Source organism: Chiloscyllium punctatum, chromosome 3 (assembly GCF_047496795.1).
Source record: "Chiloscyllium punctatum isolate Juve2018m chromosome 3, sChiPun1.3, whole genome shotgun sequence".
NCBI lineage: Eukaryota > Metazoa > Chordata > Chondrichthyes > Orectolobiformes > Hemiscylliidae > Chiloscyllium > Chiloscyllium punctatum.
In genome coordinates, this window is record NC_092741.1 from 47,006,652 (window position 1) to 47,031,527 (window position 24,876).

General features: G+C 43.4%; 1 protein-coding gene and 1 long non-coding RNA gene across 2 annotated transcripts in view; one reads left to right on the forward strand and one right to left on the reverse strand.

Annotated features, from left to right (window-relative positions):
- Positions 1-10,631, reverse strand: part of LOC140458451 (uncharacterized) — a 32,248-nt gene extending 21,617 nt beyond the window's left edge. The window contains exons 1-2 of the long non-coding RNA XR_011953494.1: positions 10,432-10,631; positions 8,604-8,830 (exon numbers count right to left, since the gene is read on the reverse strand). This is a non-coding gene — a long non-coding RNA (uncharacterized lncRNA). The remainder of the gene's footprint in view (positions 1-8,603; positions 8,831-10,431) is intronic.
- A 183-nt stretch (positions 10,632-10,814) lies between these two features.
- Positions 10,815-24,876, forward strand: part of hace1 (HECT domain and ankyrin repeat containing E3 ubiquitin protein ligase 1) — a 102,827-nt gene continuing 88,765 nt past the window's right edge. Inside the window, exon 1 of the mRNA XM_072553056.1 lies at positions 10,815-11,055. Coding sequence (XP_072409157.1) covers positions 10,977-11,055 — 79 coding nt within the window. The 5' untranslated portion in view covers positions 10,815-10,976. The remainder of the gene's footprint in view (positions 11,056-24,876) is intronic.

A 24,876-nucleotide genomic window follows, 5' to 3' on the forward strand; every position in this document is an offset into this window, starting at 1 on the left:
TTCACCCATGTGCTCTTTGATTATTTGCCTTTGTTTTTTGATGGACATTACTTAAAAGGAAGTCCACCAATCGGTCATAGCCAATGTGTGCCTCATATTATTGTAATTTTCTCTACTTAGATTCAGGACCCCAGGCTCAGAATACATTTTTATTTTCCAGTTTAATGTCATTCCCAACATCACCCCTACAGTTTGGGGTGATAATATATAACTATTTATTTTTGCCCTTTATTTTCTCAGCTGTACTCCTTCAGGTTCTTCTTCATTGGGGCTAATATCCTTCCTCACTATTGCATTAATTTCCCTTTTAACTTGCAATGAAACTCCACCCATCTTTTTTCTTTTGGTATGTCCTTCCCAAATACTAATTACCCTTGCAAATTCAGTACTCATCCCTGGCCATCCAGTAGCCACATCTCCCTAATCCCAACTATATCAAATCTGTTTTCATCAATATGAATTAATTCATCAACACTTTTGCAAATATTCCATGCATTCAGGCACAAAACCTTAAAGTTCATCTTTTTAATATTACTTTCCTTTTGTTTTTACTGTGGCCTATTTGATTCAGGTTCTTGATTTCTCTGCTAACCACTTTTTTCTTATTCCCCTTTCTATATTTTGTTCTTGTCCTTGATTCACTTCCTCTGACTCCTTGCATGGGTTTGAATCTCCTTGTCATTTTAGTTTAAAATCTCCTCAACCATTGTAGCAAATATGCCCCTCAGGACATCAGCCTTGTGGCATTTCAGGATTTTCAAACTAGTAAAGTTGGGGTGGGGTGGGGTGGGGGCGGGTAAGAGGCTGTTCGGATCCAGGAAGGTAGTGAGGAACGCTATCAGTCTGGGACTGATACAGATGGGAAAAGGAGCAAGTCAAACAGTCAGGCCAGGCAAGATCAAAGCAGAGAACAAAGTAGGACTGATAAATTAAAATGCATTTATTTCGATGCAAAGGACTAACAGGGAAGCCAGGTGAACTCAGGGCATGGTTGAGAACATGCAATTGGGATATCATAGATATTACAGAGACATGGCTCAAGGGTGGACAGAACTGGAAGCTTAATATTCCTGTGTATAGATGCAATAGCAAGGATAGAAAGGAGAGTGGCATTTTTGATTAGGAATAACATTACGTCTGTACTTAGGGAGGATATTCCTGGGAATACGTCCAGGGAAATTATTTGGATGAAACTGAGAAATAAGAAAGGGACAATCACCTTGTGAGGATTCGGTAAAAACAATGACTGCAGATGCTGGAAACCAGATTCTGGATTAGTGGTGCTGGAAGAGCTCAGCAGTTCAGGCAGCATCCAAGTAGCTTTGAAATCGACGTTTCGGGCAAAAGCCCTTCATCAGGAAGGCTTTTGCCCGAAACGTCGATTTCGAAGCTACTTGGATGCTGCCTGAACTGCTGTGCTCTTCCAGCACCACTAATCCAGAGCCTTGTGAGGATTGTACCATTGACACCACCCCCCCCTTAATAGTCAGCCAGAGATTGAGAAACAAATTTGTAAGGAGATTTCAGTTATCTGTAAGAATAATAGGGTGGTTATAGTAGGGGATTTTAACTTTCCAAACATTATCTGGGACTGCCATAATGTTGAGAGCTTGGATGAAGAGGAATTTGTTAAGTGCATACAAAACCATTTTCTGGTCCAGTATGTGGATGTACCTAATAGCAAAGGTGCAAAACATGACCTCCTCTTGGGAAATAAGGCAGGGCAGGTGACTGAGGTGTCAGTGGGGAAGCACTTTGGGGTAAGCAACCATAATTTCATTATTTTTGAAGTATTGATGGAAAAAGGTAGACCGGATCTAAAAGTTAAACTTCTAAATTGGAGGAAGGTAAATTTTGACAGTATGAGATAAGAACTTTCAAAAGCTGATTGAGGGCAGATGTTTGCAGTAAAAGGTACAGCTGAAAAATGAGAAGTGTTAAAAAATGAGACAACAGGAGTCAAGAATCATAGAGATGTACAGCATGGAAACAGACCCTTCGGTCCAACCCGTCCATGCCGACCAGATATCCCAACCCAATCTAGTCCCACCTGCCAGCACCCGGCCCATATCCTTCCAAACCCTTCCTATTCATATACCCATCCAAATGCCTCTTAAATGTCTCAATTGTACTAGCCTCCACCACTCCTCTGGCAGCTCATTCCATACATGCACCACCCTCTGCATGAAAAAGTTGCCCCTTAGGTCTCTTTTATATCTTTATCCTCTCACCCTAAACCTATGCCCTCTAGTTCTGGACTCCCCAACCCCAGGGAAAAAACTTTGCCTATTTATCCTATCCATGCTCCTCATAATTTTGTAAATCTCTATAAGGTCACCCCTCAGCCTCTGACACTTCAGGGAAAACAGCCTGTTCAGCCTTTCCCTATAGCTTAAATCCTCCAACCCTGACAACATACTTGTAAATCTTTTCTGAACCCTTTCAAGTTTCACAACATCTTTCCAATAGGAAAGAGACCAGAATTGCACGCAATATTCCAACTGTGGCCTAACCAATGTCCTTTACAGCCACAACATGACCTCCCAACTCCTGTACTCAATATTCTGACCAATAAAGGAAAGCATACCAAATGCCTTCTTCACTATCCTATCTACCTGCGACTCCACTTTCAAGGAACTATGAACCTGCACTCCAACGACTCTTTGTTCAGCAACACTTTCTAGGACCTTACCATTTACTGTAAAAGTCCTGCTAAGATTTGCTTTCCCAAAATGCAGCACCTTGCATTTATCTGAATTAAACTCCATCTGCCACTTCTCAGCCCATTGGCCAATCTGGTTCAGATCCTGTTGTAATCTGAGGTAACCCTCTTCGCTGTACATTACACCTCCAATTTTGGTGTCATCTGCAAACTTACTAACTGTACCTCTTATGCTCGCATCCAAATCATTTATAGAAATGACAAAAAGTAGAGGACCCAGTACCGATCCTTGTGGTACTCCACTGGTCACAGGCCTCCAGTCTGAAAAACAACCCTTCACCACCACCCTCTGTCTTCTACCTTTGAGCCAGTTCTGTATCCAAATGGCTAGTTCTCCCTGTATTCCATGAGATCTAACCTTGCTAATCAGTTTCCCATGGGAACCTTGTCGAACGCCTTACTGAAGTCCACATAGATCACATCGACTGCTCTGCCCTCATCAATCCTCTTTGTTACTTCTTCAAAAAACTCAATCAAGTTTGTGAGACATGATTTCCCACACACAAAACCATGTTGTCTATCCCTAATCAGTCCTTGCCTCTCCAAATACATGTACATCCTGTCCCTCAGGATTCCCTCCAACAACTTGCCCACCATTGAGGCCAGGCTCACCGGTCTATAGTTCCCTGGCTTGTCTTTACTGCCCTTCTTAAACAAGAGACAGTATGTTCCTGTTAGAGAGAAGGGCAAGGCGTAGGGAATGGTGGATGACTAGAGAAATTGCCGTTTTGGTCAAGAAGAAGGAAGCACATGTTAGGTCGAGGTAGCAGAAATCGAGTGATTGCCCAGAAGAGTATAAAGGCAGTAGGAGTATACTTAATAAGGAAATCAGGAGACCAAAAAGTGGACATGAGATAGCTTTCGCAGATAGAGTTAGGGAAAATCCAAGGGATTTTGTAAGTATGTTTAGGTTAAAAGGGTAACTAGGAAGGCAATAGGGCTCCTTAAACGTCAGTAAGGCTGCCTATGTGTGGAGCCGCAGGAGATACTAAATGAGCATTTTGCATCAGTGTTTACTGTGGAGAATGATATGGAAGATATAGAATGTGGGGAAATAAATAGCGACATTTTTAAAAATGTCCATATTACAGAAAAGGAGGTGCAGGACAGCTTAAAACGCATAAAAGTTGATAAATCCCTGGGACCTGATCAGGTGTACCCTGGAATTCTGTGCAAAGCCAGGGAAGTGATTGCTGAGCCCCTTGCTGAGATATTAGTATCATCGATAGCCACAGGTGAGGTGCTGGAAGACTGAAGGTTGGCTAACGTGGTGCCACTATTTAAGAAAACTGGTAAGGAAAAGCCAGGAAACTATAGACCGATGAGTGTGACATCGGTGGTGAGCAAGTTGTTGGAGGGAATTCTGACAGACAGGATTTACATGTATTTGGAAAGGCAGGGACTAATTAGGGACAGTCAACATGGCTTTGTGCGTGGGAAATCATGTCTCACTACCTTGATTGAGTTTTTTGAAGAAGTAACAAAGAGGATTGATGAGGGCAGAGTAGTGGGCATGATCTGTACAGAGTCAAGATTAGAATGGTGCTGGAAAAGCACAGCAGCATCCGAGGAGCAGGAAAATCTATGTTTCGGGCAAAAGCCCTTCAGGAATCTATATGGACTTCAGTAAGGCGTTTGACAAGGTTCCTCATGATAGACTGGCTAGCAAGGTTGGATCATATGGAATATAGGGAGAACTAGCCATTTGGATACAGAACTGGCGTGAGGGTAGAAGACATAGGGTGGTGGTGGAGGATTGCTTTTCATACTGGAGGCCAGTGACCAGTGGTGTGCCACAAGGATCGGTGCTGGGTCCACTGCTTTTCATGATGTGGATGTGAGCATAGGGGGTATGGTTAGTAAGTTTGCAGATGAAACCAAAATTGGAGGTGTAGTGGACAGTAAAGAAGGTTACTGCAGAGAATAATAGGATCTTGAACAGATGGGCCAATGGGCCGAGGAGTGGCAGATGGAGTATAATGTGAGGTGCTGCATTTTGGAAAAGCTAAATCAGAGCAGATCTTGTATATTTAATGGTAAGGTCCTAGGGAGTGTTGCTGAAACAAAGAGACCTTGGAGTGCAGGTTCATAGCTCCTTGAAAGTGGAGTCGTAGATAGATAGGATAGTGAAGGTGGCGTTTGGTATGCTTGCCTTTATTGCTGAGTGCATTGAGTTGAGGAGTTGAGAGGTCATGTTGTAGTTGTACAGGACATTGGTTAGGCCACTTTTAGAATACTGCTTGCAGTTCTGGTCTCCATGCTATAGGAAGGATGTTGTGAAACTTGAAAGGGAAAAGGAAAGATTTGAAAGGATATTGTCAGGGTTGGAGGGTTTGAGCTATAGGGAGATGCTGAAGAGGCTGAGGCTATTTTTCCTGGAGCATTGGAGGCTGAGGAGTGACCTTATACAGGCTTATAAAATCATGAGGGGCATGAATAGGGTAAACAGACAAAGTCTTTTCCCTGGGTTGGGGGAGTCTAAAACTAGAGGGTATAGGTCTTAGGTGAAAGGGGAAAGATTTAAAAGGAACCTGAGGGACAACCTTTTCATGCAGAGGTGGTTCATGTATGGAAGGAGCTGCCAGAGGAAGTGGTGGAAGCTGGTACAATGACAACATTTAAAAGGCATCTGGATGAGTAGATGTATCAAAAGGGTTTAGAGGAGTATGGGCCAAATACTGGCAAATAGAACTAGATTTATCTAGGATATCTGGTCAGCATGGACAAGTTGGACTGAAAGATCTCTTTCTGTGCTATATATCTCTATGACTCTATCTGTATAACGTTTCTCCAGGGTGAGATGTAATACTATACTTCCAAATCTATAAGGTATGGTCCCATTGAACAAAACCAGCACATCAAATTGCATATTTTTACAACTCCCAAACATATTTTGAAATATTCAGTGTACTTGCTCATATGAATTAGAAGCAGGAATAAGCCACTTCGCCCCTTGGGCCTGTGCTGCCATTCAATATGATCATGACTGATCTAAACATCTCATACCTGCATACCTCAAAAAGCATTTCACTTTCTTATCAAGAACTTATCAACCTCTGCCTTAAATTATTCAAAGACTGCTTAAAGAAGATTTGCAAAGGTTTATGACTGAGAAAAGAAATTCCAATTTCAGTCGTAAATAGCAAGTCTTTATTTTTAAACAATGATCCTTAGTTTGAGATTTTCCCATCTAATCTCTCAGAACCGTTCAAAATTTTACGTTTCAAACAATTTTCCTCTTATTCTTCTAAGTTCCATCAGGAACAAGCCTCCCCTGTCTAAACTTTTTCCACAGAAAGACAACCCACCCATTCAGGCATTAGTGTATTAAACCTTCTCTGAACTGCTTCTAGTGTATTTACACCATACTTAAGTAACGAAGGCAATACTATATACAGTACTCCAGGTGTGGTCTCACCAATGCCATATAATTGAAGTATAGACTTTTGTATTCAATTCATATTAGGTAACATAAATAACATCTTATTAATTTTCTGAATTGTGTTCTGCACTTGATACTAACCAGTACATGCGATTCATATACTACGATATTCTGATTTGTCTGTATCTCACAGCTCTGTAATCTCTTTCCATTTAGATAATATGCTTTTTTTATTCTTCCTGCCAAAATTGAAAATTTCACATTTTACATTCCATTTTCCAGATCTTTGCCCACTCACTTAAACTGTCTGTATTCTGTTATTGTTTTCTTCGATCCTCCTCAGAATTTATTTTCTGACTAGTCTTTCTGTTATCAGCAAATTTAGCAACCACACCTTTGGTTGCTTCAATAATTTATAGAAATTTTAAGAGGCTGAGATATATGGTACAGCACTTGTTAATTATTGCCACCCAGAAAGTGGCACATTTATGCCTTACTTCTGGTTAGCTAGCCAGTCGTCTATCTATGAAATTTGTTAGTCCCTACACCATTAACTCCTGAACTTTTATTCTATGCAAATAACCTTTGTTGTGGCACACTATCAAATGTCATCTGGAAGTGCAAATACCATACTTCTACCTGTTCCCCTTTAGGTACAGTGCATAATTTCTTCAAAGGTCTCCAATAAATTGCTTAAATATATCATTTTCTCAAACAATGTTGCTCCTAGCTAATTACATTGATTTTTTTCCAACTGTTCTGCAACAACATAATTAATAATAGCTTCTAACATTTTCCATATGACAGATGTTAAGATAATTAATCTGTTGTTTCCCATTTTATCTCAGTCCCTTTCTTGAAAAAGGAGTTATATTTGCTATCTTTCAACTTAATGGAACTTTCCTGCAATCTGGAATTTGGGGAACATTAAACCAACATATCAACTATTTATTTTAAAACCTGGGGACTTGACAGACCATAGTTCCAACAATTTGGTCAGTTCCACACCATTCTTGATTGTAACAATCTTTAATTCCTTCCTTTCTCTCTCTTCCTGACTTGCAGCTCTTCTTGCAATATTACTTGTATCCTTTGTAGTAAAGACATGTGTTCATTTAGTCTGATGTCTCCTTCTTCATTTTTAATCGCCAAATTTGCTTTCCACAGCACCAATGTTACTTTAATATTTTTCTTTTTGAAATATTTATAGATACTCTTTCCATCATTTTCTTATTTACAGATAGCTTTCTCTTGTAATTTAACTTTCCCCTCCTTATTAATCTTTTTTAATATTCTATCTAATCTTATGACCTTCTTCCTATTTTTGTGGAATTATTTGCTTTCAATTTGATATGTTTTTTAGTTAACCAGGTTGTGGGACTTCCCCAAAATTTTTTATCTATTGTGCATCCTGAAATAGCCCTTTAAATATCTGCCACTCTAATGGTCCATCTTGTAGCCTAATTGGCCAGCTTTTTAAAATTAGCTCTGCTTTCACACCAAATTAATATTCTCTATTGAAGTTTAAAATACCATTCTTTATACATAGGGGTGCCTTAAATGAGTTCATTAATTAATCTGATCTTGTTGCACATTAGCAAGTGGAGTATAACCTGCTCCCTGGTTGGCCCGAGAACTTCCTGTTCTAAGGATATTTTCAAGCATTTCTATGCACTATGCCAATCTGATTTTTCCAATATACATGTAGATTAAAATCCCCCATGATTACTGTCATACGCATCTCTCAAGGACCCATTAACGTTTCTTTACCACTCTGTATGAACATGTAGTTATTGTAAGGGAACCCATATAGCATTTCAACAAGTGATTTATTGCATTTATAATTTCTACCCAAACTGCTTGTATACCCTGTAATACTGAGCTTGGTATCTCTTTCTATTGTATTAATACCATTATTAGTTAACAGAGTAATGCCTCTGCCTTTTCCTAGTTTCCTACCTTTCCTACATGTTGCACACCCTTCAACATCCAGGTCCCATTCTGCAGTCATGTCTGTGAAATACCAATTGATCATATTTATTTGTTGTTTTGTAATTCATCTGGTTTATTTTGAAAGCTAACTGCAATGATATACAGCCTTCAGTTTTGTCCTTTTTTTTATCTTTTAACCTCTATCCATATCTGCTGATTCACTTTGGATTGTATGATTGCTTCTGTCCTGGTCTATTTATCATATCCCATTCTTGCCTTTGTCTGTATTCTCTGCTTTATCACATTTTCTCAAATAGACCTTTCTCAAATTCTTAATTAGATAGCTCAGCAGAACATGAGCCTCACCATGGTTCAAGCTGAGTTGAAAAATTCCTGAAGAAGGGCTTATGCCAGAAACGTCAATTCACCTGCTCCTCGGATGCTGCCTAGCCTGCTGTGTTTTTCCAGCACCACATTTTTCAACTCTGGCACTCCAGCATCTGCAGTCCTCACTTTCTCCTCCATGGTTCAAGCTGAAACTGTCTCAACAATACAGATTCCACTTACCCCTAGCCACACTGTTCCACAAACCAGAACCACTTCTACTGGAACAGTCTTTAAACCATGTTTTCATTTCTCTAATCCTATTGGTTTTATGCCAATTTTCACATGACTCAGCAAAATTCCCTCTATGGTTGCTGGAAGGTTCTGTGCATGCTTATCGGAGTGCCAATACAATATTGTATTCCGCTTCCAGAAGCTGCTACCTCTTTCAAACCTTGATGGTCTGCACCCTGAAAGATCAACAAAAAAAAATGTTGTTTGAGTAACAATCCAGAGTTTATTATTTTCAAGTATTGCTTCTGAATTTGGCACCTATTTCATATTGACCTATGCAGAACTCCTCCTTTGACTTGCCTTTTGCTGCTACCTGTAAGGATCCTGGTGATCAAATCCCCATCCTCTAACTATAAGTTCCTTTACATTCCTGAGCAAATGTCGTGAACAATTGCGCTATACAGCAACACAGCCTTCTGGTCTCTTGCCCATTTGGAGCCGTAAAGTGTCAACCACCATCACTATATTGTTCTGCACTGTCAGTTCTTTGATCTCTGTTCCCCCACTTGAATTACTTGTATCAATGTCATGGTCAGTCAGCTCATCCACCCTCTAGCTCCAACTTTCATCCAAACAAGCTAAAAGATCTTCAAATCTGTTTGACAATTGCAAAGGTTGCAGCCCTTCTAGATTTCCTTTCCTGCTTTTCTCAGTCATGTCCTCCTGTCTGTGACCACCGACCAATTCAGAAAGTTCTATTCTGAGAAGAATGACTGCTTCTAGGATTAGTGACCAAGCAACTTCCCCTACCTGATGTGTTTGTATTCCCACAAGTTTCCAATGCAGCACATCACCTGTACTGGCATATTCAGTGTTAATTAATTAACTTTTTCTTTTACTACACGTAATACATTTTAACCTAAGTAATCCAGAGGTCCAAGCTAATCCCATGGGGAAAAGGATTCAATTTCTGTGGCCTTTGATGGGAATTTAAATTCTATTTATAAATCTGGAATATAAAGCTAGCGCCATCGTTGCCATTATTGAAGTTATCATTTAATGTTGTAAATTCCATCTGGTTCACTCAAGGAAATCTGCCAACCTCACTCAGCCTGGATCTACTTTTGACTCCCAGCCACCCTCTGGTTTGCAAGGGTATTTGGGGATGGCAAAATAAATGCTAGCTTGCCAAAGATGCTCACACCTCGTGAATGAATAGAAGAAAACACAACTGACACTGCAATTCCCTAACGGGCAAGTTCTGCACTGTTGGGCGTACTGTTCATCAGATGTCTTTTTTTCTAAAGGAGACCCACCTGCCTCTCAAGCCCCTCTTTTATTTGAAGAGGGGTTCTCCCTGGCCTGCTGGCCGATGTTTCCCTCCCGATCAACAGTACTTCAAACAATAAACGTTGAAAGCTGCCGACGCTGGAGATCAGAGTCAGAGTCAAAAAGTGTGGCGCTGCAAAAGCACAGCCGGTCAGGCAGCATCTGAGGAGCAGGAGGGTCGACGTTTCGGGCATAAACCCCGATGAAGGGTTTATTTAGACTCGAAACGTCGACTCTCCTGCTCCTCGGATGCTGCCTGGCCTGCTGTACATCTCCAGCACCACACTTCTTTGACTCAACACTTCAAACAGATCACTTGAATTTATTGTATTATCTGTATTACATTTCAGACCTTGCTATAAGTACGGTAGGTCTTGTTGCAATTCCATATTACAACAGGCAATTATTTGCTTTGTAAAATATAATTACTATAAATTGCTTGAAGACCTCTCGAGGTCAGGGAAGACGCGAAACGCAAGTTTTTCTTCCAAACAAGGCTGTTTCTCACCTGTCCTAAAAATCTCCTTATGCAGCAGTGTCAATTTTACTAATGTTCTCATGAAGCGCCTTGGGATACATTACAATGAAGGAAAAATAGGATTTATAAACGTCCTTTGAAAGTCTGTTTAATCGCAATCCTGCTCTTCATCATCCCCCAAAGTCTCTGCAGCAAAAAATGAAGTCAAAACATGTGATACCGCCCTGGCAGACGGGCATCCCAATGTAATCCGAGGTGGGACTACAACGTCCAGGATGCTACATGGCTCGCTTCCGGTATTCCCGGCGAACCAATTGGATGCGCCCCTCATCCGGAAGTGGATTGGAAGAGGGTGACGGTTTAACGGCTGGGGATTCGGATTGCCCTTTGGTGGGGGAGGCGCGGGAGGGGGGGTGAAACCAGCCGTGGTCGCGCGATGTGGGCGGGCGAAGAGCGATAGCACGCGGACGGCCGGCCGGCTGGTTGGCTGGCGGCCTCGCTGCTGAAGGTAGGAGGGAGACTGAGGTCGGGCCTGCATGCTGTCCTCAGTCCTCTGTCTCCCGTTGTGGCCATAGATGATGGAACGGGCGATGGAGCAGCTGAACCGACTGACCCGTTCTCTGAGGCGGGCTCGGACTGTGGAACTACCTGAAGGTGAGTACAGGTTTTTAATGTGGAGGGTGGGTCAATCTCACTTTATGTCATATCATCTCATCTCCTGTCGATTCGAAGTGGACAGTTTGTCAGAGGCCACCTTTTGTTAATAGCTTCAAAGGATCTCGTTAAGCACCTTACTCTATCAGATCAATTTCCTTGGTATTTTTTGCAGTGTAAATAAACTTAGCCCTGATGTATGCTGCCAGGTGAGGGTGGGTTAGCCCTTTGCACCATTTCACATAAATAAAGTCAAATAAAATCAAATCATGCATCACATCCTTCTTACTTTCACTCATGGTGTTGCAGTAAGGAATAAATCTGTGGCTATAAATTTCACGTGCTAAGGTCATATTTCCCATATCCAACATATTGCTGTTAGTGCAAGTATCAGACCATTTGAGCTTACATTAGCCATGTATTAAGGCTGCTGTGCATTTAATCAGTCTGTTTTGCTGTCACCAATGTGCTGAATTTCTTGGTCCCATGCTGAATTTTATTGATTGGCAGTCATCTGTTTGTTTGGCTTCCCTTTTTATATTACTTAATCTTGGCTTTCACTTTTCCATTTTGCCTTTGCACCTCATCGGCTGTTAATTGTTTCAATCTTACTGTAGTTGAAAATGTACAACTTTTTTAACCTGTATTTTCACTTCTGCACTCATTTTCTGATTCTTGACATTTGTTTGTGGCTAAGTGCATTCCGACTCTCTCCTTTGATTCTACTTGTTAAATCATTTCATTGACTACCCTCATTGCTACATTTTGTCTGCATTTAAGCCGATCTTGCGTGTAGTGTTGCACCAGATACTTTGCAGTCCAAATTAACAAAATCAGTAATGTTACCTTCAACCACGATCTCTAACATCCTACAAAAAAAGTACTTTTGCTGAGCATGGCCTACTGATAGATGTCATGGTTTTAGTCACTTTGGGAAGTCTATCTATGACACCATAAGTAAAACTTTATCCATGACAGATATTGGGATCATGAGCTATTTTTAAAATCTTCTTTTGCTCTATTGGTAGGTACTGAAGTCTTTATATTTGGTTCATTGCAATTACCAATTGTAATGCTGCCATAAAGATTCCTGCTGATAATGGACTCTGTCTCTGAGTCATACAGCATGGAAACAGATCCTCCAGTGTAACCAGTCCATGCTGACTATAATCCAAACTAAACCAATTCCACCTGCCTGTACTTTGCTCAAATCCCTCCAAACATTTATTCATGTACTTCTCTAAACATCTTTTAAAAGTTGTAATTGTACCTACATTCACCACTTGCTCTGGAAGGTCAGTCCACATGAACCAATCTGTTTTTTTTTTAAATGTGCCTCATCTTTTTTAAACTCTTTCTCCTGCCACCTTTAAGATATATCCCATAGTCTTGAAATCCCTCACCCTAAGGAAAAGGCCCCTGCCACTCACCTTATCCATACCCCTCATGGTTTTATAAATCTCTGTAAGGTCCTATGGACCAGTGAAAAAAGTCCCAGCCTTTCCTTATAACTCAATCCCTCCATCCCTGGCAATATCCTGATAAATCTCTTCTGAACCCTCTCCAGCTTTTCTATAAACCGAGAGACCAGAACTGGACAGTATTCCAGAAGAAGCATCACCAATGTCCTGTGCAACCTCACCATAACTATGTTTGAAATCCTATACTCAAAAGATCTGAGCAATGAAGGTGAGCATCCTAAATGCCACCTTAATCACGGTATCCATATGTGATGTCAACAATTTATTTCCCACTTAAATGGGCTCTTCTCTTCATTCAGTATCTTCAGTGATGTAATCAATGGGAAGGTATTAATTTGTCTATGCTATCATGCAGTGGGCTGCCTCTCATCGCAGAGAGATGTCTATGTGGGCAGAATAGGCAGTTGTAATGTTATTTATTTTTCTTACAATTTTATGTATAATTTGGCAATCCATAAATATTGTGGTCTGTGATATTCCTTGCTCCTCTTTGATAACTCCCTAATTTCTGTATCCTCCATGAGTAACACCTTGGAAAATGTTTGTGCTATCTCAGAAACCTATATGAGTTCTTTGTATTGATTTGACTTTGATACTTTAAATTCAATATGAAGCAATTGTTCTAAAACTTAATCTGATTCACTCCTTTCGTTTAGGAAAGGAAATCTGCCATCCTTACCTATGACCTTGGATTCCAAACCCACAGCAATGTGGCTGACTCTTAACTGTCCTCACAATCCAGTTAGTTCATAGGCAGTTAGGGCTGGGCAACAAAGCTGGCCTGGTCAGTAACACCTATACCCCATGAACTTGTTTTTTAAAACAACTAGAATTTTTTAATGCCTTTCTCACACACACAACTTTCTAAAGTGCTTCATAACCAATTAATTATTTCTGAAGTGTAAGTAAATATTTTTATCATTTTGGACCATCTGACACGTCATTTTTAATTCTTGGGAACTCATTGGTCTTTCAGATGTTTTGTGGTTGCACTTGGAAGAGCATGTAGACCTCTGTTTGAGATTATCCAAAACTTCTTCTCCTTCCCCCCCCCCCCCCCCCCCCCCCCCCCCAATCATTGCTGATGTGCTTTATGAGCTATGTTAATTCTCGAAAAGGCTTTCTTCCTTCTCTGTCACCTTCTTCAGTCCTAGCTCCCTCCAAGATGTCCACACTCTTCCAATTCTGGCATCTTGCACAAGTCTGAATTTTAAATTTTTTGTTTTGAACAGCAATAGAATCCAAAGCAGAGTAGTGCCTCTGCTGTCCATTACCAATGTCAAGAAGTATCACGATAATTCACATTTTTTTTTGCCATCAGTAGTAATGTAAAATTACTACTTAACAGAGAATTGAAGGTGAAAGTTTATTTTGCAAAAAAGGAGCCTTTATTTAGGGAAAAACAAATCATTTCTGACAAAATGATGATTAGAAATAAAAAAAGACCTAGCAGGTCTAATGATTCATCAGAGACCATGAAAACCTTTGAATTCATTTGAAACTTTCTCTACTGTACCGAACCTTGAGTCCATTTATAATGAGGCGCAACAACAATAATGTTGCATGCTATTGCAGCCTTTGGAGATAATTGATGTACAATTGACTTTTAATATTATTATCCTTTTATGTTCTTAACTTGACTCCATTTTATTGCTGTGTTAATCATTGCACAATTAAGTGATGTGCAATAGATATTCTATCACTGAGTGAACTTATAGCCAGTGACCCAGCTATGCCTGTCTTTGTCGGCTACGTAGAACAGCCCATCTTCCATAGTTACACTGGCACCACTCGCCACCTTTTCCTCTGCTTCATTGATGACTGCATCGGTGCCACCTCATGCTCCCATGAGGAGGTTGAGCAGTTCATCAATTTCACCAACACATTCCACCCTGACCTTAAATTCATGTGGACCATCTCTGACACCTCCCTGTCCTTCCTAGATCTCTCCATCTCATCAATGATGACCGACTCAACACCAACATTTATTTACAAACCCATCGACTCCCACTACTATCTGGATTATACCACCTTCCACACTACCTCTTGCAAAAATGGTATCCCGTATTCCCAATTCCTCAGCCTCCGCCATATCTGCTCACAGGAGGACCAGTTTCACCACAGAACACACCAGGTGGCCTCTTTTTCTTTAAAGACCGTATTTCCCATCCCACGTGTTTGAAGATACCCTCCGATGCAATCTCATCCTCGTCCTGCACCTTCGCCCTCCAAACTCCATCCCTCCAACCACAACAAAGACAACCCCTCCAACCTCCGCCCCCGACCTCACCTTGCACCCCACCGACTGCATAAACTGCATTATTCGCCGATGTTTCTGTCACCCATAAACGGACTCCACCACCAGGGATATATTTTCCTTCCCATCTCTATCGGCTTTCTGCAAAGGACAGTTCCCTCTGATTACCTGGAGAAAGTGAGGACTGCAGATGCTGAAGAGCAGAGCTGAAAAATGTTTGCTGGAAAAGCACAGCAGTCAGGCAGCATCCAAGGAGCAGGAGAATCAACGTTTCGGGCATAAGCCCTTCTTCAGGAATGAGGAAGGTGTGCCAAGCAGGCTACAATAAAAGGTAGGGAGGAGGGACTTGGGGGAGGAGCGTTGGGAATGCGATAGGTGGACGGAGGTTAAGGTGAGGGTGATAGGCCGGAGAGGGGGTGGGGGCGGAGAGGTCGGGAAGAAGATTGCAGGTCAAGAAGACGGTGCTGAGTCCGAGGGTTGGGACTGAGATATGGTGGGGGCAGGGGAAATGAGGAAGTTGGAGAAATCTGCATTCATCCCTTGTGGTTGGAGGGTTCCTAGGCGGAAGATGAGGCTCCAACCACAAGGGATGAATGCAGATTTCTCCAGCTTCCTCATTTTCCAACCCCCCACCCCATCTTATCTCAGTCCCAACCCTTGGACTCAGCACCACCTTCTTGACCTGCAATCTTCTTCCCGACCTCTCCGGCCTATCACCCTCACCTTATCCTCCTTCCACTTATCGCATTCCCAAAGTCCCTCCTCCCTACCTTTTTATCTTAGCCTGCTTGGCACACATTCCTCATTCCTGAAGAAGGGCTTATACCTGAAACGTCGATTCTCCTGCTCCTTGGATGCTGCCTGACCTGCTGCGCGTTTCCAGCGACACATTTTTCACCTCTGACTACCTGGTCAGATCCATGCCCCCCCCCCCCCCCCCCCAAACAACCCACCCTCTCCTATTGGTACCTTCTCCTGCCACTGCAGGAGTTGCAAAACCTGCGCCCACACCTCCCCCCCTCACTTCCATCCATGGCCCCAAAGGAACCTTCCATATCCATCAAAGTTTCGCCTGCACATCCACAAATGTCATTTGTATCCGTTGCTCCTTTACATTGGGGAGATTGGATGCCTTCTCACAGCACTTCAGAGAAAATCTCCGGGACACCTGCACCAATCAACCCCACTGTCCCATGGCCGAACATTTCAACTCCCCACTCTGCTGAGGACATGCAGGTCCTGGGCCTCCTCCTTGCTACTCCCTCACTATCTGATGCCTGGAGGAAGAACGCCTCATCTTCTGCCTCTGAACCCTTTAATCCCAGGGAATCAATGTGGACTTGACCAGTTTCCTCATTTCCCCTCCCCCACCTTACCCTAGTTCCAAACTTCTGGCTCAGTGCCATCCTCCTGACTTGTCCCACCTCTCTGGTCCCACCTCTCCTCTCCAACCTATCACCTTTACTCCTTCCTCCGTCTACCAATTGCACTCTCAGCGACCTTCTCCCCAGCCCCACCCCCTCCCATTTATCTCTCCATACGCGAAGCTTCCAGCCTCATTCCTGATGGAGGGCTCATGCCCGAAACATCGATTTTCCTGCTCCTTGGATGCTGCCTGACCTGCTGTGCATTTCCAGTACCATTCTAATCTTGACTCTAATCTGCAGTCCTCACTTTCGCCTAAAGTCCTTCCCCAAACCATTTTAAGTATTTGATGGAGAGTATTTGTGGTAGCATCTTCTTACAAGATACTGAAATGGAAAATTATCAGAAGTTGGTTAATACTTGTACAAATTTTACATTGACTGAAGAATCACATCACTGCCATTTACATGATTTGATTTTTAAATTGATAATGGACAAAACAACTTTTTCTACCATGTCTCAACTGTTTCAAACTGCGAGCATTGCTTTTACTCTTTCTCTTTTGAATGATTTAGAATGAGGTCAGCCAGGTGGATCTCATAGAAAATAGTTTCCTGATTGGGGCTGTTAACCCAGTTCATTCAGTGAATTGTGGCTGACAGATATACTGTAAATAGGAGTGTTAATGGTTCTGTTCACTTTTGGAGCTGGCTCTGATTTAGCTGGATTCCATGGAATGTACTATGCGCATGTAAATTAAAGGTGACTTGGTAATGGGTTACTGGACTTCGTGGAGTTATTTGAATGACAATGAAAGAAAAAATATATTCCTGAAGTGATTTGCTTGCAACAGTTGTCTTTGTGCTGGTGGAAGTGTCTCTAGCATCCTGCTGCTATTTGGGAAGCTTGACTAGTTCAATCCTGCTGTTGAAGACTGGGCCCAGTGTGTGGAAATAATGCATTATTTTTTCCATACAAGTGACATTGCAGCAGATGCAAAGCAATGGTTAATTCCAGTAACAGCTTGTGGACCTGCAGCTTTCTCGGTTGTTAGGAGTCTAATTTTCCCTGAGGCAACAGATAGTAAAACCTTTCAAAAGTTGATGGATTTAGCTGAAGAAAATTATGACTGCAAGCCACCACTAATTCCGAGACATTATCGGATTTACTCAGTAGTTCAAGAATCAGGGAATCCATATTGGAATTTTTGACGAGGTGAGAAGGTGACTGGCAGAGGCTTATGATTTTTGGTTTGACCCTAAGTGAAATGCTGAGAGACAGCTTGGTATGTGGTATTAATAATGTGACTGCAAAAGCACCTACTAGTTGAAATTCAACTGGACTTCAAACAGGTATTACAGCTAGCTTTGTCGTTACAAAATGTGGCAAGTGAAACTTAGGCATTACAGGGTACTCCGGTGGAAGTGGACACCCTGCCCAGGCCAACTGAGTTTGGGGAACGCCACTTGAATGAAGACCATTGCGGAGCCTCACTCAGGATATAGCTAAACAAAGGGGCTCTGGGTCAGCCCACAATAAAACCCCAAAACAAAGGTAAGCCTCAGCCAAACAGTTAAAAATTTTCTCAGGGATCTGGACCAGCAGGCCATTTGGTTGCTGCCATTACGCAGACTTGAGACAGAAAATGAGTCCCACCAGGCTGGTATCAGGAGAGTATGTATCCTGGAAAGTCCACCTCTTGCTGGTTTGGAAATAAAATTACTTGGCAAATTCAAATCTGAACTCATCTCTACCTACCTTGACACTGTCCTATCCCCCGAGTCCAGGAACTCTCCACATACGTTCGAGACACCACCCACGCCCTCCACCTCCTCCAAGACTTCCGTTTCCCTGGCCCCCAACGCCTTATCTTCACCATGGATATCCAATCCCTCGACACCTCCATTCGCCATGACCAGGGCCTCCAAGCCCTCCGTTTTTTCCTCTCCAGACGTCCCCAACAGTACCCTTCCGCCGACACTCTCATTCGTTTGGCCGAACTGGTCCTCACCCTTAACAATTTCTCCTTTGAATCCTCCCACTTCCTCCAGACCAAAGGGGTAGCCATGGGCACACGTATGGGCCCCAGCTATGCCTGTCTCTTTGTTGGCTATGTCGAACAGTTGATCTTCCGTAATTATACCGGCACCACTCCCCACCTCTTCCTCCGTTACATTGATGACTGCATTGGCGCCACCTCGTGCTCCCGCGAGGAGGTTGAGCAATTCGTCAACTTCACCAACACATTCCACCCTGACCTTAAATTTACCTGGACTATCTCTGACACCTCGCTCCCCTTCCTGGACCTCTCCATCTCCATTAGTGACGACCGACTTGACACTGACATTTTTTACAAACCCACCGACTCCCATAGCTACCTGGATTACACCTCTTCCCACCCTATCTCTTGCAAAAATGCCATCCCGTATTCCCAATTCCTCCGCCTCCGCCGTATCTGCTCCCAGGAGGACCAGTTCCACCATAGGACACACCAGATGGCCTCCTTCTTTAGAGACCGCAATTTCCCTTCCCACGTGGTTGAAGATGCCCTCCAACGCATCTCGTCCACATCCCGCACCTCCGCCCTCAGACCCCACCCCTCCAACCGTAACAAGGACAGAATGCCCCTGGTGCTCACCTTCCATCCTACAAACCTTCATCAACCAAATCATCGGCCAACATTTCCGCCACCTCCAAACAGACCCCACTACCAGGGATATATTTCCCTCCCCACCCCTTTCTGCCTTCCGCAAAGACCGTTCCCTCTGTGACTACCTGGTCAGGTCCACACACCCCCCCCCCCCCCCCTAAGACGCAGCCTCCCATTCTGGCACTTTCCCCTGCCACCGCAGGAACTGTAAAACCTGTGCCCACACCTCCTTCCTCACCTCTATCCAAGGCCCTAAAGGAGCCTTCCACATCCATCAAAGTTTCACCTGCACATCCACCAATATCATTTATTGTATCCGTTGCTCCCGATGTGGTCTCCTCCTACATTGGGGAGACTGGGCGCCTCCTAGCAGAGCGCTTTAGGGAACATCTCCGAGACACCCGCACCAATCAACCAAACTGCCCCGTGGCCCAACATTTCAACTCCCCCTCCCACTCTGCCAAGGACATGGAGGTCCTGGGCCTCCTTCACCGCCGCTCCCTCACCACCAGACGCCTGGAGGAAGAACACCTCATCTTCCGCCTCGGAACACTTCCACACCAGGGCATCAATGTGGACTTCAACAGCTTCCTCTTTTCCACTTCCCCCACCTCATCCTAGTTTCAAACTTCCAGCTCAGTAACTGTCTCCTTGACCTGTCCGGACTTGTCCGACCTGCCTATCTTGTTTTCCGCCTATCCACTCCACCCTCTCCTCCTTGACCTATCACCTTCATCTCCTCCCCCACTCACCCATTGTACTCTATGCTACTCTCTCCCCACCCCCACCCTCCTCTAGCTTATCTCTCCATGCTTCAGCCTCGCTGCCTTTATTCCTGATGAAGGGCTTTTGCCCGAAACGTCGATTTCGCTGCTCGTTGGATGTTGCCTGAAATGCTGTGCTCTTCCAGCACCACTAATCCAGTATTTGGTTTTCAGCATCTGCAGTCATTGTTTTTACCAAATTCAAATCTGAACTAATCAAAATAAACGTGTAGTTAAATGGTCACCCTGTTCGAATGGAGGTTAATTACTGGTATGGCCATGCCAGTAATTGTGGAATCCGTCTTTACCAAAATTCGCACTGGACTCCAACCTTAAGTTTGCATAAGATCTTAGCAAGGCCGAGACCCTACACCAGTGGACCATGGAGAACATCTTAGAAGGTCTACCCCAGGTTGCCATTTGTTTGGATGATGTGCTAATAACTGGGAAGACTAGTAAAGAGCTTTGAGATAACTTGGACATAATGCTTAAATGTTTCTCCAAGATAGGGGTAGGCCTTAGGGAGGAAATGTGTGTGTGCCAAGCGCCTCAAGTGTCCTATGTTGGCTGCAGAGTTGACAAGACTGGGTTACATTACAAGATATTGAGAGCAGTCAAAGTTGCCCTGGCTCCCCTGTCTATACCAGAGCTCAGGTCTTGCCTTGAGCTGGTGAATTATGATGTAAACTCATACATAACCTGACCTCCATCCTGGCACCCTACATCCACTATTGAAAAAGCATCAGTCTTATTAAATGCTGTCCTAGTCAAGATGTAGTTTTTAGGGAAGTGAAGAAGCAGCTATCATTGGTTAGGAAAATTGCGATCCCAAGCGAGGTGTGGTGTAGAGATGCAATGCCTCCCTGTATGCTATTGGGGTAGTGTTGGCTCACAGATGGCTCAATGGAGAGGAACTCCCGATTAGCATATATTTCACAGAATTTGATGCTGTACAGAGATACACCCAGGTAGAGAAGGAAGGTTTAGATGTGAGAAAGTTTCTCCAATGCTTTTACGGATGTAAATTTGTAATAGTAACAGATGACAAAGCCCTGGTAGTGGTCAGAGCATGGCCGCATGGTACCAAATTTGGGTAGGAGATGGGGTCCTGAACAAGCACATGGACCAGATGAAAGCTTCAACCTCTTAAACTGGGTAGTAGCAAAACATATGAGGCCCATCAGAACATGCGGCAAGACTGTCAGAACCTGTGGGTTCTCCCCCTCTGCCTCCCATTGAAGAAACTTCTAACGATGAAAGTGTCATGGCAGATATTGCAGCCATGACACCACTACTGCCCTGAAGAATACTAATTTTAGCCAAGATGCTCTGGACAGAAGAGACTGGCTACAGTCTGATACACACTACTAGCATCCTGGTGCAAAAAAGCCTCCGGACAAAAAGGGCCGACATCCCATGACTTGGAGGAGAAGGGATGTAGTGATTGGAATGAGGTCAGCCAAGTAGATCTCATTCTGTTAACCCAGTCCAATCAAGGAGTCCTGGCTGACACATAAACAGGACTGGCAGGAGTTCTGTTGACTGTAGAAGTCAATTCTAAGCTAACAGGGCCCAGTGTCACAAAAATACGCCCCCCCATCCTTTCCACTCAATTCATGCCATTCACAATCTTTTAAACTTCTATCAAGTCACCCCTCAACCTGCTGCATTCCAGTGAAAACAAACCCAGTCTTTCCAACCTTTCCTCTTAACTAAAATCCCCCATACCAGGCAACGTCTGGTAAACCTTTTAAGGTTCTCCCTCCAAAGCATCCACATCCTCGTGTCATGACCAGAACTGTATACAATATTCCAAGTGTGGCCTATCTAAAGTTTTATAAAGCTGTCATATAACTTGCCCACCCATATACTCAGTGCCTTCCAATGAAGGCAAGCAAGCCATAGGCCTCTCTTACTATGTTCTTTGCCTGCATTGCTACCTTCAGTGATCTGTGGACCTACACACCCAGATCTCTCTGCATATCAAAAGTCCAAAGGGTTTTGCCATTCACGGTGTAATTTCCACCTTCCAAAATGGATTACTTAACATGTTAGGATTAAACCTTATCTGCTATTTTTCTGCCCATGGCTCCCACTGATCTATATCCAGCTGAATCCTTGACAATTCTCACTATCCACAACTCCACCAATCTTTGTATTGTCCGCAAACTTACGAATTAGACCAGCCACGTTTCCCTCCAAATCATTTCTGTAGATCATGAACAGTAGAAGGGCTTTTGCCCGAAACGTCGATTTAGCTGCTCCTCGGATGCTACCTGAACTGCCGGGCTCTTCCAGCACCACTAATCCAGAATGAACAGTAGAGGTCCTAGCACTGATCCTTGTGGAACATCACTAGTCACAGCCCTCCATTCTGAAAAGCATCCTTCAATCGCTGTCCTCTCACCTATGACTAAGCCAGTTCTGTATCCATCTTGCCAGCTCTTCCCTGAACCATATGACTTCACCTTTTGTACCAATTTGCCACGAGAAACCTTGTCAAAGGCTTTACTAACATTCATGTGGGCAACATCAACAGTTTTTCCCTCCTAACTCATCTTCGTCACCTCCTCAAAAAACTCAATCAAGTTAGTGAGGCATGACTTCTGCTCAAAACAACGCTGTCCATCAATAATAAGTCTATTTGCTTATAAGTGCTTATAGATCTTGTCCCTGAGAAAGTTTTCCAATAATTTCCTGACTACTGATGTGAGGTTCACGTGTGTAATTTCCTGGATTATCCCTGCCACCCTTCTTACACAATGGCACTGCACTGGCTATTCTCCTGTCCTCTGGGACCTCACCTATGACCAAAGAGGATACAAAGATGTCTGTCAATGAAAACCTTTTGCAACAGAAGTGTTTGTATTCAGTAGTTAATTTGTTAAGTTTATTAGATGCAAGATCACTTGGAGAGAGGATTCATCAATCAGAATCTATTAACCCTTTCCACGCTGACTTCCAGTTGAGCAAATTCTTGTGATTTTTAAGATTCTCATCTTTTGTTTTCAAATCCCTCTTTAGTCTCAACGATGATACATAGTGTGCTTTTGACAGAGTAAAACCCCTCTGCCATTTACGGGGCAGATACTAAGAAAAAGAGTCCAAAGTCAAGCATTTGGAGTTCGGATCAAAATATTGATCAGAGGTAGATGTAGACAGGAGAGCAATAGAGGGGGAATTTCAGAACTGAGGTAGTTCAGGGAATATCTGCCAGTGCTGGAGCAATAAGGATCAAGAATCCTCATAATCAGAGGAACACAATGGCTCTGAAGATTGTAGAATTGGAGATCTTTGATGTGACGATGGGATGAAACCAAGGGGAGATTTGGAAACTGGGATTGTTTTAAAATCAAGGTATTGCTTAACTGGGAGTTATCATTGGTCAGTCAGCACAAGGATAATGGATGAATGGGACATTGTGCAATAAATGTATGGACAGTGGAGTATTGACCTCCAAGTTTCCAGAAGGTATAGTGTGGAAGGCTGGTCAGGAGAATGCTGGAATAAAGCAAAGTCGAAAAGTGTGACCCTGGAAAAGCACAGCAGGTCAGGCAACATCCAACAAGCAGGAGAATCGATGCTTCGGCATAAGCCCTTCATCTGAAATGTGGGGGTGGAGGGGAAGGGGGCTCAGAAATGGGAGGGGGCGTGGGGCTAGGGGGAATGTAGTTGGGAAGGTAATAGGTCGATGCAGGTGGGGAGGTGATGCTGATACACCGGAGTGGAGGGTGGAGCGGATGGGTGGGAAGGAAGGCAGACAGATCGGACAGTTCAAGAGGGCGGTGCTGAGTTGGAGGGTAGGATCTGGGATGCGGTGGTGGAGAGGAGATGAGGAAACTGGTGGAATTGACGTTAATGCTATGGGGTTGGAGGGTCCCAAAGTAGAAGACAGAACAAGGAAAATTTACAGTCCAGGAACTGGCCCTCTAAGCCTGAGCCGATCCAAATCTACTGTCCAAACCTGTCGCCCAATTCCTAAGCATCTGTATCCCTCTGCTCCTCACCTATTCATGTATCTGCCAAGGCACATTTTAAATGAATCTATCGTGCCTGCCTTTACTAGCTCTGCTGGCAACGTGTTCCAGGCACCTACTGCCCTCTGTGCAAAATATTTGCCGCATGTATCCCCCTTAAACATTTCCCTCTCATTATGAAAGCGTGACCCTTTTGTTATTGAATCCTTCACCCTGGGAGAAAAGCTTATCTCCATCTATCCTGTTATACCCTTCATGATTTTCGACATGCAATCAGGTTCCCCCTCAATCTCCTTTTTTTTAATGAAAACAATCCTAACCTACTCAACCTCTTCATAGCTAGCACCTTCCATACTAGGCAACATCCTCGTAAACCTTCTCTGCACCGTCTCCGAAGCGTCCTCATTGTTTTGGCAATGTGGCAACCAGAACTGTACACAGTATTCTAAGTGCGGCCGAACCAACATCTTGTACAATTTTAACATGACCTGCCAGCTCTTATACTCAATACCCCGTCCGATGAAGGCAAGCATACTATATATGCTTCTTGACCACTATATCCACCTGTGCAGCAACCTTCAGGGTACAATGGACTTGCACTCCCAGATCTCTCTGCACATCAACTTTTCCCAAGGCTCTTCCGTTCATTGTATAATTCGCTCTAGAATTAGTCTTGCCTAAATGCATCACCTCACATTTTTCTGGATTGAAAACATCTGCCACTTCTCTGCCCAACTTTCCAGTCTATCTATATTCTCCTGTATTCTCTAACAGTCCCCTATGCTTTCTGCTACTCCACCAATCTTCGTGTCATCTGCAAACTTGCTGATCATACCAACAGTGCCCTCTTCCAGATCATTTATGTATATCACAAACGACAATGGCCCCAGCACTGACCCCTGTGGAACACCACTGGTCACCTTTCTCCATTTCGAGAAATTCCCTTCAACTACTAATCTGTCTCTTGTTGCTCAACCAGTTCTTTATCCACCTAGCTAGAACACCATGTCACTTCACCTTCTCCATTAGTCTACCATGGGGAACCTTATCAAATGCCTTACTAAAGTCCATGTATATGACATCTACAACCCTTCCTTCATCTATCAACTTGGTCACTTCCTCAAAGAACACCATTAAGTTGGTAAGGCACGATCTCCTCCGCACAAAGTCATGTTGTCTATCACCGATAAGCCCATTCTTTTCCAAATATTTAGATTTTATCCCTCTGTATCTTCTCCAGCAACTTTCCCACCACTGACGTCAGGCTCACTGGTCTGTTGTTACCTGGAATATCCTATTACCTTGTTGTACAGAGGGACAACATTAG